This window comes from Microcaecilia unicolor, chromosome 4 (genome assembly GCF_901765095.1).
Source record: "Microcaecilia unicolor chromosome 4, aMicUni1.1, whole genome shotgun sequence".
NCBI lineage: Eukaryota > Metazoa > Chordata > Amphibia > Gymnophiona > Siphonopidae > Microcaecilia > Microcaecilia unicolor.
This window is the reverse complement of record NC_044034.1, coordinates 51,656,379-51,671,722: the sequence shown is the minus strand read 5'-3', so window position 1 is coordinate 51,671,722 and position 15,344 is coordinate 51,656,379. Positions and strand designations below refer to the sequence as shown.

The 15,344-nt window shown below is 42.0% G+C and overlaps 1 protein-coding gene across 1 annotated transcript in view; it reads left to right on the top strand.

Annotated features, from left to right (window-relative positions):
- Positions 1-15,344, top strand: part of TRPC6 (transient receptor potential cation channel subfamily C member 6) — a 191,509-nt gene that overhangs the window by 77,882 nt on the left and 98,283 nt on the right. The window contains exons 2-3 of the mRNA XM_030200228.1: positions 7,142-7,916; positions 12,498-12,686. Coding sequence (XP_030056088.1) covers positions 7,142-7,916; positions 12,498-12,686 — 964 coding nt within the window. The remainder of the gene's footprint in view (positions 1-7,141; positions 7,917-12,497; positions 12,687-15,344) is intronic.

Below are 15,344 nucleotides of genomic sequence, written 5' to 3'. Positions count from 1 at the left end.
TACACCAGGCTCTAAAACACCAATACACTACCCGTGAAAAAAAAAGCAAAACAAAATGGGCTGCAAACACTACACGCTAGCAGAATACTGCATCTTGATCACACATGAAAAACACATGACACAACAGACATGACATGAGGAACTAGAAAGCAAAAAATATGAAGGCAAAATACTGAACTGGAAAGTTAACTCAAGAAGTTAGACTCAGCATGCAGCAATACCAGAAAAAATTGAAATTTACATGCAGAATATCACAGATACACATTTCAAAAAGCTGACATATTTCAATTAATAAATTCTGAATAATATACTTTTTTCTACCTTTGTTGTCTGGTCATTTAGTTTTTCTATTCGCTTTGGTCTCAGTGTCTTCTTTTTTTATGCAGTGTCTTCTTTCCATTTGATATTTTTTCTCTCACCATGTCCACCATCCTCCTGTGTCCTTATGCGTCCTGTCTACCATGCAAGCAAAATAGCCAGGCTGCTGTAGAGGTGGGATGAACAGTGGCAGTGGAGGCAGTAGCTGCAAAGGACAGAAGCAGCAGCTGCTGTGGGGGTTGGGGCTGGAAATGGCAGCAGAAGCGGTCATGAGGGTGGGGCCAGAAGTGATGGCAGTGAGGGTTTGATGAGAAACCACTGGGAAGGCTGGAATTGGGAATGCTGGGATTAGCTTCAGCCTGCAGGGCCTCAGAACATCAATATTTGAGGAAAGGGAGAGATACTAATAGTGTGGACCAGCTGGAGGGAGACTGGCTAGCTCATGTGGGTTGGCTGGAGGAAGAAAGGAAGACTGACTGACTCATGGGGATTGGCTGGAGGGAGAGAGGGAGACTGACTGATTGATGGGGGGATTGGATGGTGAGAGAAAAGAAGACCAACTAACTGATGGGGATTGCATGAAGAAAGAAAAGAAGACTGACCAACTCATGGGGATTGGTACCTGGCTCATGGGGGTTGGCTGGAGGGAGAGAGGGAAACTCATTGATTCATGGGATTGGTTGGGAGAGAGAGAGAGGAAGAGGAAGGGAGATATGGATGACTGGGGGGTCCATCAAGAATGGTGAGGATGAACTGGTGGTCCTTGAACAATAAGCAATCCAGTCAGACAACCAACAAGGTGAATGACGACGGCTGCGCGGGGGAGTGGAAATCAAGATTAACCAAATGGCTTCCTTACTTACAGTGGACTATAGGCTGGCTGGCTCACTCCACTCCCAAAGTTGCAGCGGCGAACGGGTGGGCGTAAAAGCAGCAGTAAGCATCCAGGCTCGAATCCATCCTTCGCTTCCTGCTCTCTCTGCGTCCCGCCTTCCTCTGATGTCATTTCCTTTCGGGCAGGCGGATGCTGAGAGAGGGCAGGAAGCGAAGGACGGAGTCGAGCCTGGATGCTTGCTGCTACTTTTACGCCTGCCCGTTCGCCGCTGCGGGCAAGAAGATGAAGTCGTCGTCGTCGTTTATGCCCATGCTAGGCTGTTAATCAAGTGAAATAAACCTAAGCCTAACTAAACCTATTTACGGGTCCTTTTGCTAAGCTGCATTAGGCACTAATGTATGCTTAACACAGCAAAAATAGGAGCACCTCGGGACGCACTCAGGTGTCCTGCAGTAACTTGGAAATCTGCGTGTGCTAACCACATGCTAAATAATTTTTCAAAAATGTTTTGAGAGCACGTGTCAGGGATGGAGAGCAGGCGTTCCTGCACTAACCAGTTAGTGCATGGATACTGCAGGAGTTGGTAAGTGTTCATACAGGAATTTTTTTAAAATGGCCACATGCTAATGGCAATATTAGTACATGGCCACTATGCAGAAAATAGAAGAAAGCCAATTCTTTAGGCCACGGTAAAAATGGGCTTAGCGTGTGGGAAAGACCCCATGAAAGGGCGTGCTGAGGCCTATTATTACCACAGTTTACTAAAAGGATCTCTTATTTATTTATTTATTCATTTCTTGTCAGCTTAAAACCTGAGAGGAGTACAAAATCATATTCATAAATCATAAAAACAAACCATAACAATCAAACAATAATAACAAAAAGACATAAAAAAACACAATAAAATACCATCTGTCTTCAATTAGTCATCTAAGTAATCAGCCTCTCACACACCACTAATAAAAGCTAGTGCAGTAAAAACCTGCTTGAAAATGTATATCTTTAAGCGTTTTCTAAAAACAGTAATATTTTGAAGGACCTCAAAGCAGATAGGTACAGTGAGACGTTTTGGACAATCTGACCTTAATGTCCTTCCCTAGTGATGACTAAGGCTTGACAAATAAAAAAGCAGCTCCGCATAAAAAATTCCAAGAACTAACACCAAAATCTTATATAACGTCTGAAATTTTACAAAAGGGGTCCTCAAATCCAGTTGTTCAGGTCCACAACCCAGCCTGGTTTTCAGGATTTCTACAATGAATATGTATGAGCAGTGGTGCAGCTAGGTGGGGTGCCAGGAGAACAACTGCTCCCCCAAACGGACTTTGGTGCCAGCTCCTATTTTTCAGGTGGTCTTTCATGTCTATGCAGTGCATGCACATGCCTCTCCACTCCCCCTGGCATCACAACCCAGCTACGTTTCTGTGTATGAGATCTATTTGCTTGCATTGGAAGCAGTGAATGTATCTATGTTGCTTTATGAAATAGGTGCCAATTGGATTATCACATGTCCCTATTATAAAACTACCTTCTCGATTAGAAAGAGGCAAAAGATTTTCTTTTCAGTTGTGGATTTCAGTGGCTATGAACCAAAAATGATCCAGATGAGATCTAACTTGAAATTCAGTCTGCAAACCTCAAGTGTGGACTGAACTATTTTCAGTTCTCATTTACAATGTGTCATGTCTGAAATGAAGCACATTGAAAATGGCCTGTATATTCTGAAGGCAACTTAATTCCCTAGGAATTATTAGATTGATCCTATCATGACAAGAGAAGCAGATAAATCCAGCATTCTCAGAAATGGAGGGTAATTTTATATTGGGTCACCTAAATGCATGTCTGTGTTTTACTAATGACGTGGATGGGACTACACAGTTTATAAAATATGATGAGAAAATAGCTGAATTTTAGACAGGTTTTAGGATTCTAATTCAGAATAATGATTTTCTTGCCACTCTATGGACTTAAATGAAGTCAGTCAGACTGCTACAGTAACCTTTTGGCAAATATGAAGTATCTTACCACCAACATATTTGACATATGCAGTGGCGTAGGAAGGGGGGGGCGGTCCGCCCCGGGTGCACGCCACTGAGGGGTGTCGGCTCCGCACTGGTGCACTGCCCTCTCTGCCCTGGAACAGGTTACTTCCTGTTCCGGGACAGAGAGAGCAGTGAACCAGCGCGAAGTCGACACACCCCAGCAACATGCAGTCGGGGCAGATCGGCTCTCCCGCCCGTCCCCTCGCCGCAGGTATGCGCTCCGGGGGGGGAGGGGGGGTGCGCTCCAGCGGGAGGAGGGTGCGCCGTGCTGCACCCGGGGGCCCGGGTGTCAGCTCCCCTCGCTACGGCTCTGGACATATGTAAAGATCTGTCTGTAAAACTTGTTCTCGTCATATGTTAATTTGCTTTTCCTTTTTCAGTAAATCAGTACTGTGATAGTAAATTAAAAAGCCTTGCAGGGAGCTGAATTTTAGTGTAGGTACAGAAATGTATATGCTTATCTACCCAGAACAGTGGCGTAGCCAAGGGTGGGGCCCACCCACTTTGGGTTCAGGCCCACCCACTTTGGGTTCAGGCCCACCCAGTAGCAGCATACCTATGATGCCCCACCAGCCGAAAACTCCCAACAAGTGTCCCTCCTGCATACCTTGTAAGTAGCAGATCTTCGCCTGCAGTGAGCAGTGACATACATACTGCTCGCAACGGCCCCACAGCCTTCCCTCTGATGTATTTCTGCCTAGGCGGAAACAGGAAGTTGCATCAGAGGGAAGGGTGTGGGGCCAACATGAGCAGTGTGTATTAGTTGCTGCTCGCTGCTGGTGAAAATCTGCTATTTAAAAGGTATACGGGAGAGGGGGGATATTTGAGAGACCATATGGCATGCAGGCGAGAGAAGGAGAGACCCAATCACGTGTGGGATGGGGCGAGGTTCTTCTGCCCACCCATCTTGGGCCCAGGCCCACCCAAAATAGGGTGTCTGGCTACGCCCCTGCCAGAACAGTAGAGCAGTGGTTTTCAAACCTATCCTGGGGGAACCCTAGCTAGTCAGGTTTTCTGGATATCCACACTGAGGGGTTCCTTTCTAAGCTGTGGTGAAAAGTGGTCTTAGCGCTCCCTTATCTAGGTTTTTCCTGCGCTTAGGTGGGCCTTTTACAAAGGCACGCTAGAGTTTTTAGTGCGTGCTAAAATAAGTGTGTGCTAAATGTTAGAAATGCCCATATATTTCTTTGGTCATCTCTAGCATTTAATGCACACTAATCATTAGAAAGTACTAAAAAAGCTACCGCGCCTTTGTAAAAGACCCCCCTAAGTCTGTTCTTACCTCAGCCATACAAAAGGATGTTTTCCATTTTCCAAATTAATGTGTGGCTATCACCAAACGTTAGCATGCTACTACTACTACTACTACTATTTAGCATTTCTATAGCGCTACAAGGCATACGCAGCGCTGCACAAACATAGAAGAAAGACAGTCCCTGCTCAGAGAGCTTACAATCTAATAGACAAAAAATAAAGTAAGCAAATCAAATCAATTACTGCCACCAAATAGGTGGGAAAATGTGGGATATAAATGTAACGAATAAATAAATAGAAGGCAGGGTTTTGCGCACAGCATGGTACTTTTGAAAGTTGCCCAATACATACACATACATGAGTATGAGAGTGTCAGGAACACATTACCAGGGGTGGAACTGGGGCAGAGCATGCACTTATATGCATACTTCTACATGTTAAGTTTGAATGGAAAAAAAACGGCAGTACAAATATGTGTATTTATTTATTTATTTATTACATTTGTACCCCGCGCTTTCCCACACATTGCAGGCTCAATGCGGCTTACATAGTAAATACAATTACAATTACAATCACAAGTCTTTAAGGAGAATATTTTAAATTGTAGTAAACATAGTGAAAGTGGGGTTTTGAGGAAAAGTGAGTTGAGCAAGTCAGGGGAAACAAAGGAAGGGTAAGCAAAAGGAAAGAGATTGGAAGGGGTAAGGAGAGGAAGGATGGAGTGGAAAAGATAAAGGGCAAAGGATGGATAGGAAAAGATAAGGGCATAAGGAGATTGGGAAATATAGTCTGAAGGATAATAATCTTCAAGATCAAGATTGGAAGAGTATAGAGTTAATTAGGGTCAGGCGGGTAAGCTGTCTTGAAGAGATGGGTCTTCAGCATTTTCCTAAAGGTTAAATGGTCATTGATTGATCGGCTAGATCTTGGCTTTTCCTGTATTTGCTTTTCCTGAGCCAATTTCGAAAGGGAAACCTTCGCTATGAAAACTGATGTAAAATCTGCAGGTACAGCATGGGGCTTTACTGCCCCTATGATCAGAGATAATAGCATGCAAATTTACGTGTGCTAGCTCTGATCATAGCATAAAATGCAGGAGGATTGTAACTGAGCATGCCCTCAGGCAAAATCCTCCCACAGTTGTTTGACAGGTCCGGGCTGTCAAAAGCCTATCAAACGTGGGCTGGAGGTCCATGGGACCACCAGACCCCCTGAAACAGGAAGACCCTGGTGGCCTAGTGCCACCACCGAATGAATCCCCACCACAAGCCAGCGACACAGGGGTTGGAGGTCTGGCGGACTTCCAGTCCCCCAGACCCCCTCCTGACACAAGTTCATGGGGGGGCTGGAGATCCAGTGGATCTCCAGTGCCCCCTAACCTCCTCACCCCCTCCAAAAAAGCCCTGGTGGCCCAGTGGGCTGCAAACCAAGCCCCTCCCAACCTGGTGGTCTAGTGGCCCTCTTCCTCGCACCCCTCGTACTTTTGTTGGAGGAGGCAGTAGTACTCTCCCTTCTTTTCCACTGCTGCCTTGAAAATGCCCGTTGATCATTGTGGAGGAATATGTTTATCATGCATTTGCATGCTACTTGTGGTAAGAGCCCTGTTTAGCATGCATGTGCATGCTATTTGCGGTCAAAGCCCACAGTCATGTTGTTTTACACACTTGGGGGCTCTGATCATGGGGTGGTAGCAAATGTAGGCGCTAGTATGGCGCTAACAGCCTCTAGCACCTGTGTTTGCTTCTGATCATCAGCCCATTAGGAACAGACAAACAAATTGACAGGTAGAACCTAAGAGCCAGTGTGATACCCAGTAAATGAGCACAGTCCATTCCAGGTACAAGCTATGACTCTTTAGCTCTGTAAGAGAGAAAACTGCTTCATCATACATTAGATCCTTGGAGCGAGCACTGAATTAGCTCAGTGTATAATATCCAAACCCTGTCCTATGGAATACCCTGACTTGGCTGACCTTCAAGCTATCTGTAATGAATATGAATAAGGTAGCTTTGTATACGTAGTAAGTTTTTTTTTTTTTTAATTTATTGGGACTTGATATACCTGCACTTGTAATAATACATTGAAACTTTGCCCTCAGATCCTAGCAAGAAGTCTCCAGATGACTGCAGTACTGGTGTGAATATGGGTCATGCATTTGGCACTACCTTTCTGTGGTACATTATTTGCCAACAGAGAGCAGAATTAAGTTAAAAATCATGTCTGATCTCAAAGATATTAAAACAAGGGGTCACTGTATCTTTTGAACTCCATTAAAGGCTTACTTTCAGAGCAGAGCACTCAATTCATCCCAACCATTGTTGCTTTTGATCCCTGATGGTGTGCGGTAACATTGCACTAAGCAGAAAGCTTTGAGAGTCTACTTTTCAGTGCTGTAGAATTCCCTGCCTTTGAATTTGCAGCAGCGGAATTATTACTTTACTTGTCGTTTGGTCAGGTTTCTAATCCTTAGGGGTTGAGAACTGCCGGGTGGGAGACGATTACCGACAACATGGTTGTTGGGGGCGAGTGAGATTTGAAGAGAAGGGAAGGTAAAAGCACGGTTCTTTATGCTTTATCTTTGTTGTTCTTTATGTATTAGATATGTATTGTATTATATATTTATTGTAATTTGCCTCAAGTTGATTTGGTGAGGTATGTACTGTTTTTTAAGTGATTTTATGTTTCAATGCAGACGAAGTACGGAGATCAGACTGGTACATCAGCATCAGACCTTAATAAGGGAGAAAGGCAGAAGGCAAGCAAATCGAGGACCAGCATACATGTTCAGTGAACATTCAACAAGTCTTTCCTTAGAAGAAGAACGCTTCTTGGATGCAGCAGAATATGGCAACATTCCCGTGGTGAGGAGAATGTTGGAAGAATGTGATTCACTGAATGTCAACTGCGTGGACTACATGGGCCAGAATGCTTTGCAGTTAGCAGTAGCCAACGAGCACTTAGAAATCACAGAACTTTTGCTTAAGAAAGAGAACCTGGCACGAATCGGTGATGCTTTACTCCTGGCAATAAGTAAAGGCTATGTTCGCATAGTGGAAGCAATCCTTAGCCATCCTTCATTTGCAGAAGGAAAGAGGCTAACAGTAAGTCCCAGCCAATCGGAACTGCAGCACGATGACTTTTATGCTTATGACGAAGATGGAACACGGTTCTCACATGATGTTACTCCTATCATTCTAGCTGCTCATTGCCAGGAATATGAGATTGTCCATATTCTTTTGAGAAAAGGAGCTCGTATTGAAAGACCACATGACTATTTCTGCAAGTGTAATGAATGCACTCAGAAACAAAAGAATGACTCATTCAGCCATTCCAGGTCCCGGATCAATGCCTACAAAGGCCTGGCCAGTCCTGCTTACCTCTCCCTATCTAGTGAAGATCCAGTCATGACTGCATTAGAGCTTAGCAATGAGTTAGCAGTACTAGCCAACATTGAGAAAGAATTCAAGGTAGGTGCAATGGGCTATTCATAAGTTGTCATTGCCTGTATAGATTTAACAGTCTATCTAAACTCTAATTCAGAGTCATAAATAGTGATATGCATGTAGTTATAGGAAAGAACCAAAGGAAAACAAGAGGGAGATATTTAAAAGCTGCTTGAAGTATTTCTGTTTTTGATATGAGTTCAGATACCATTATCCATTAAATCTACCATAACATGGATAGGAGTATAAAATCATAACTACTTTATGATTATGTCAATAATTAATCTTATGTGAAATTCCAGTTCAAATACACTCTTATCCACTCACATCGACTCACATAGGAGGAGGACAAGAATTTGGTGACTAAATTGGCTTATGACAATAATTTCCAAATAGCCTCACAACTGACACATCTTTAGTCCAAGTAAACCTCCCCTCATTTAATTTAAAGGTGAGACTTTTTTTTTCTCTTTATGAGACTTTTTTTCTTCTTTACACTCCCAATAATATAGACTCAATGACTCAATTCAAACACAATGTACACAAAACTGCATATTATTCAGTCCAAGAGGTTTTCAGTGCAATATAAAAGTTATTTTTGAAGCTGTTCTCATCTACTCAACGGAGCTGCCGGTTTCACTGCATGCTTCATCAGGAGCTGCTTCAAAAATATTTGCTGTTTGCACCAGCACCAACCTCTCCAATGGAACTGATTCTATGCTTGCCTGATTAAGGATGTCTCAGTTGTGAGGCAATTTGGCAGTTAAGCCAATTCAGTCATTAAAGTCTTTTTTCTCCTCTTATGTAGTGAGTCAATGTGAGTAGATAAGAGTGTATTTGAACTAGAATTTCACATAAGACGATTGGCTTTTAAGCATGGGTTGTGCACGTAAATAATTTATCCATACGTATTTTCTGGCATTTATTAAACGCCTTTATGAAGAGATTCACCCAAAGTGGTGTACAGTAGGTACAGCTTGACATATCCTACAATTTTGATAAAATATTAGTAAAATGACCAAATATAAGCATAAGTCAATCAGGAGCCCTTTTACAAAGAGTTGATAAGCCGAACGCGGGCTTACCACATGCTAAATCGGAACTACCACCTGCCTAACATGGCCTAGTTCGGGCTTGAGCACGTGCCATTTCCGGTGCGCTGTAAAACATTTTTATCTAGCATGGCACTAACCTGGCGGTAATCACTGGAACCCTTACCACCGGGTAGCTATGGGAACCCTTACTGCCACATCAGTGGGTGGCGGTAAGTTCTCCCTGCTGCATGGCCATGCGATAAGAGTAGTGATTTTGGTGCAAAGGCATTTTTTTAACACATTTGGAATCTGTGTATTCAACATATAATTCCTTTTGGGCACCATTGATTTCTAATTCATTCAGCAACAGATACTGTATTTATGACCTTAGGCAGGTGGTTCTTACCGCCGAAATACTTCCCCATGTCCGGTCTTTGGTGCAATAAAATAATTGTGATAGACACTCCCTGTGTTGAAAATTGTATCATATTCTGCACTTCTTTTTTCTTCTCAGACTTCACGTAGAAGTGTTTCCCTGTTTTGCTGTGTATTCTGGCTTATATGTAGGTCATGGCACAAAATAATTTCAAAATGCCACTACTCTTACCAGCTACTGCTCATCCCATTCATTGTGGGCTCCTGCGGAGCTTGACCCCTCACACAGACATTTCATACTGTCAAAATTCAGCAGACTTTGGCAGAGAGCAGCACGGCTGACCTCAGAAGTGGCAAAGATATGACTAAAGTAATAGCAACGCAAAGTCCAGTCCACTAGTGGCAAAGTAAGGTGCAACTCGTACAGTGTGCCTAATCCATTTTTCCTTGTTTGTTTATTTATTTTAGATCACAAGTGTATATATATAGAGTACTGTGGACTTTATTCAACATAACTGGATAACTTATTCATTATAAATGAATTTTTGTTGAGATACTAATTAATTATCTTGGCACAGCTGAATATGAATATATAAGCTTAAAGAAAAATGGATAACTTTATCTGCAAATCTTAGACTTGCGGGCTCATTTTCAAAAGAGAAAAACGTCCAAAAAGTGGGACAAGTCAGTATTTTCAAAACCTGTTTTTAGACATTTGTCTCTGAAGTCCACCCAAATCTCAAGGGGAATTGAACTCAGTTCCTCAGGACCAAAGTCCACCACCCTAACCACTAGGCCACTCCTCCATGTCTCCTCTCTTCCAGCGTATACATGTTGAGGTTCATAAGCCTGTCCCTATAATTTTTGCATTCCATACCGCTTACTAATTTCGTAGCCGCCCTCTGGACTGACTCCATCCTGTTCATATCTTTCCCTTGCTCTGTACAAGGGCCTCCCCCCCAGTTTCCAAGTGCAATAAAACAGCATTGCATTTCACATAATAAGCAAGAAAGATAATACCGACAACATCAAACATTTACAGTCAAATATTTCCTGAAAAGCTGGATTTTCAAATTACGTCGATATAGCATATAGTTCTTAACATTTCTAATAAAAATTGTGAGATGATTCCATAACTCAACTCCTTTGCCAAGTAATGAACGTTGCTCTGTGGTCCGCAGCCTACATTGAGCCTTAGTACATTTCACCAGCGTAATGTCATTTTCTGAAAGGAGGTGTCTGAAAGGAGTATATAACATTTCAAAATCTTGTAAATAACGGGACAAAACCATACAACATTTTAAAAACAAAAATTAAAATCTTAAGTTCAGTTCTGACATGTAATGGAAACCAGTATGGAGTCACATGTTCAAATCTCCCAAAACCCAAAATCAGTTTCGCTGCAGCATTTTGAATTGCTTGCACCCTACATAACTGTTTTTTTTCAAATGCATTTCAATGAGTTCATTAATATTAAAATGAGCTTTCTGTGCGATGCACAGATGTTTCCATGCAATGCACAGAAAAGAACACCTACCTGTAATGTTCAAAATGTTCCAGCAGGTCTGGATCTATTGTTGCATGAGAGAAACTTCTCAGTGGAAGCCTGCTTGCATTTTCTAATAGTATTTGCACGTGTGTGTTAAATTTGCCATATGTTTGTATTATATGTGTGTGTTCCAAACGTAACAGTAGTGTGAGAAAGTTGTCGTGGAACATTTGTTAATAGAATCTGCATGTGTGTATGAAATGTATTATGTGCATGTACTATCTGTCAGATTCTATATAGTGCACCTAGAGATCTGCGCCAAAATCCAGGCATATTCTATAATAACGTTCGTAACTTAATTGGCTTAACAAGCTAAACAGCTTTGATAATAGCTCTTAACAAACAATAATGAGCACTAATTGGCAATAATTAGAATTTACACGCACAGCTTGCTAAGCGTATTGTGTAATGTACTGCACCTAAATTTTAATTCATTCATTTCAAAAGGGGCATGGCTATGGGCGGAGAAATGGGTATTCCCAAATTTACACGCATAGTTATAGAATATGGCCTAATGTGCAAAACTCTACGTGTGGGGATTTACTCCATGTTTTCATTGGTGTAAATGGAGGCACGTAGTTTTAGGTGCTGGGATTTCAACTAAGCGTATTCTATATACCGCACCTAAATCTAAGTGCCGCTTATAGAATACGTTTAGGCAGAAATGTTTACCGTGCATATTTTTTAGGTGCTTTATGTAGAATCTGGCCCTATAGGTGTGGGTATGTGTGTCCTTGCATGTAAATATGCTATGTGTGTATATTATTGTTTATTAATTTTGATATACCACCACTTTCGAGCATGAGTCAAGGCAGTTTATGTACAATTGTACAGGTACATGTAGTATATTGTACCTAGGGCAATGGAGGGCTAAGTGACTTGCCCAGGGTCACATGGAGCTGCAGAGGGAATTGAACCTGGTTCCCCAAGATCTCAACCCACTGCCGACCGTTAGACAGTAGTGGGAACCAAACCCGGATCCCCAGTTCTGCAAACTGTTACACTAACCATTAGGCCAGTGCTACAGTCATGGAACCTTATGATGCAGTTGTTGCCTTTTTTCCCTGGGCATGTGTATAACGTCAACGCTTAATGAGAGACTGTTCTATGCATGTTGTAGGCGCTTTGCCTACTAAGCTGCTTGCAGAATTTCTGCGCATCTCAATTGCATCCAATTTCCTTTGAGTATCGATTGCTGTTTCAAAATCGGTAAGTTCAACCGTGGATATAGACACGCGGTATGTAATGGCAACTTTTGAGCATCAGGCCCTAAGTGAGTTGCAAGTGTCATTTATAGAATAGCATTGAGAGATGACCTAGCACTTAAACATGCAAGTGTACAATTACTTGCATACGTGCTGCTATTCTATAAACGTAAGCACTCAAATGGCACTCAATTTTAGGTGCCAAGTCATACAATAAGAGGGGTAAGAGCCTGAGTCATCAGTCTTTTCTCTTAAGTCACAGAATAGGTAAAAAGCTTTACTGAATTGTCCGATTAGCCAAACTAGGAGGCAGATCATGTCGTGCTCTTCAGAGCAATCTAAGGAAAACTAACCCACTTGGAAAAATTGCCCCCAAATCAATCTAACATTGCTAGATCTATGTTACACCTTTCACTTAATAGCAATATTCTTTGTTTTGTAGAATGACTACAAAAAATTGTCGATGCAGTGCAAGGACTTTGTTGTTGGACTTCTTGATTTGTGCAGAAATACTGAAGAAGTTGAAGCTATTCTGAATGGGGATATGGAAACAAACTCGACTCATGTGGAGCCTGGTGGACGCCCTAGCCTTTGTCGCTTAAAACTTGCTATTAAGTATGAAGTTAAAAAAGTAAGTCTTTGCACTAAATATTATTATTATTTTTATTGATTAAAAGTATTTGTTATACTACCCATAATTATAGAAACATTTAGGCAGTTTACAAAATAGAATAGAAATAAAAGGACAAGCTATTACAATACACCTAAAAAACAATCTCTAAGCAGTTTACAGTAATAATACAATATGAAATAAAAATCAAAACTTTCACTCAAAATATTAAAAAGAGAAGTGCAATCTTACAAACCTTGAAAATTGTTTAGCACATAAGTAGGTTTACAAATATTGCTGAAGTTCAAAAAATATTAACCAAGTACCTTTCTATATAAAAGTTCTTTTCATACACCAATCAAATATTGATTGCTGCTAGCTATCCAATTACTTTGACACCACAGGAACTCCCTTTGAAGTAGACAGATGAGCTGAAACATCAGACGTTGTAGAGGCATTCCAACCAGTCTATATTAACTTTAATTTATTTGAATTTCTAGACCACTTGTACCAAAACAATTTCTAAGCAATTTACAAATGTTCTAGTGAATATCGGGAATTACAACAAATATAAAACTTACAATAAACTCATAGATAAACAAAATTAACATAGGAATCTTTTAAAGAGAGTCATCTTTACCTGTTTTCTAAATAGCATATAATTGTACAAATAGTCTAAACTTCTATATGAGGAGCTTTCAACCCATTGAGGACTAAATTCTGTAAATGGTGCCCAAATTTGAGTGCCAACAAAAATGAGTGTTAAGCCCTATTCTATAAATGGCGCTGTGAGTTGGGCGCTGTTTATAGAATAGCGCTTAGAGCCAGGATCCAACTGAAACCTGCTGTAAATCCTCATACCTAAATATTTTATAACACTGAGAGCAAATTCTAGAAATGCCCATGTTTTAACCAGGCCCCTCCCTTGGCCATGCCTCCTTTTCAAATCCATGCAGAAAATTTATGCACTCATCTTTCTAGAATCCCAACTAGGAAGATACATGCATAAATTCTAATTGTTGCCAATTAATGCTAATAATTCATAGTACTCAATATCGCCGCTAATTGGCTCATTGTTTAGTTAAATTGGGCATGTGCTAAAATTTACATGCACAATTTTGAGCACCATATATAGAATTTTGGGGAGAATGCATGAAATAAGTGTTTGTTTTTCACAACCTTAGGAAACTGTTGAAATATTTTTAGTAGTTATATAAATGAACTAACTGGGATTGGATTTTGGCAAAAAAAAAAAAAAAAAGAATACTTTACTCTGTGTGCTTCACAAATTGTACCATCCTAAATAATTTTTGTTGTTGTTTTTGCAAAGTACAGTATTCGCTTTGTATTTTTCTGAATTGAGGCTATTTTTAAAGCCTACTTCTGTGGTATACAATTAGTTTGTATTTTGGCATCATAACATTAGCAAAACCCAAGAGTATTAGTAAGACAAAATAGTTAAACAGTATTTCATTTTGCAAATGTTCCTTTTTCCTGGGTCTAACCATATGTCTTATTGGTAGTTTGAAACGTGGCTTAAATACACAATGACTCCAGATTTTCAACTTCTTATCCAATTAAAATATAGGTACACTGCAGATACAGGACTCATAGTGGCTTGGATGAAAGAAGTACCAAGCATTGTTTGCTACAGACCTCACAGCTAGTTATGAAGCAGGCATAAGGTGAACCTTGGAAAGGACTGAGCCTTGACTTTTCAGCCGCAGCAAGTCTTTGCAATTTTTGGTATAACGCAGGGGCGTAGCCACGGGTGGGCCTGGGCCCACCCAATTTCGGGTCAGGCCCGCCCAGCAGCAAAGTTCCTGATGGCGATTCCAGTCGCAGGCTCCGCTCGTAGTCACAGCAATTCCCACATGCTGCCTGCCAGTGCCGGCTGCCGCTCAATCTCCTTGCGCTACTAAGCGCTAACCTGGAAGTCTCTCCTCTGCAGGAGAGACTTCCGGGTTAGCGCTTAGTAGCGCAAGGAGATTGTTGAGCGGCAGCCAGCAGGCAGCGTGTGGGAATCCCTGCGACTGCGAACGGAGCCTGCGAGTAGAATCGCCGTCAGGAACACTGCTGCTGGGCGGGCCTGCTAGGAGGGTGAGATGCTGCAGCTGCACGGGGGGGGGGGGGGGGGGGGGGGGAGGGATGATGGGGGAAAGATGTCGCATGAGGGAGGGAAGACGGGGGATACAGCAGCTGCACAGGGGGAAGGGAAGATGGAAAGAAAGATGCTGCACAGGGGGGAGGGAAGATGGAAAGATGAGGCTTGGTTGGTGGGTGAGGGAGATGCATGGGGAAAAAGGGAGAGATACAGCAAAGGGGTGGAGGGGTGAGGAAGGGAGAAGTCTTGGCTGTGTATGAGGTGGAGGGGAGGGACACATGCTGCATACAGAGGGGATAAGTGGGGAGGGGGAGAAATGGTAGGCATAGGGGTGGAGAGGAGGGAGAAATGGTGGGTATAGTGGTGGAGGGAGGGCGGAGCAGAGAAACTTTTGTGCCCACCCACTTTGGGCTCAGGCCCACCCAAAACTGGCTGTCTGGCTACGCCACTGGTATAACGAATAGCAGCAAGGTGGTTGAAAAATAGAAAAGAAAATCCTATAAAGCATACATATGTGCCATTTACTGACAAAACCATGAGTTCTCCTTTGTTTCATAATAATCAGTTCTAGTGCT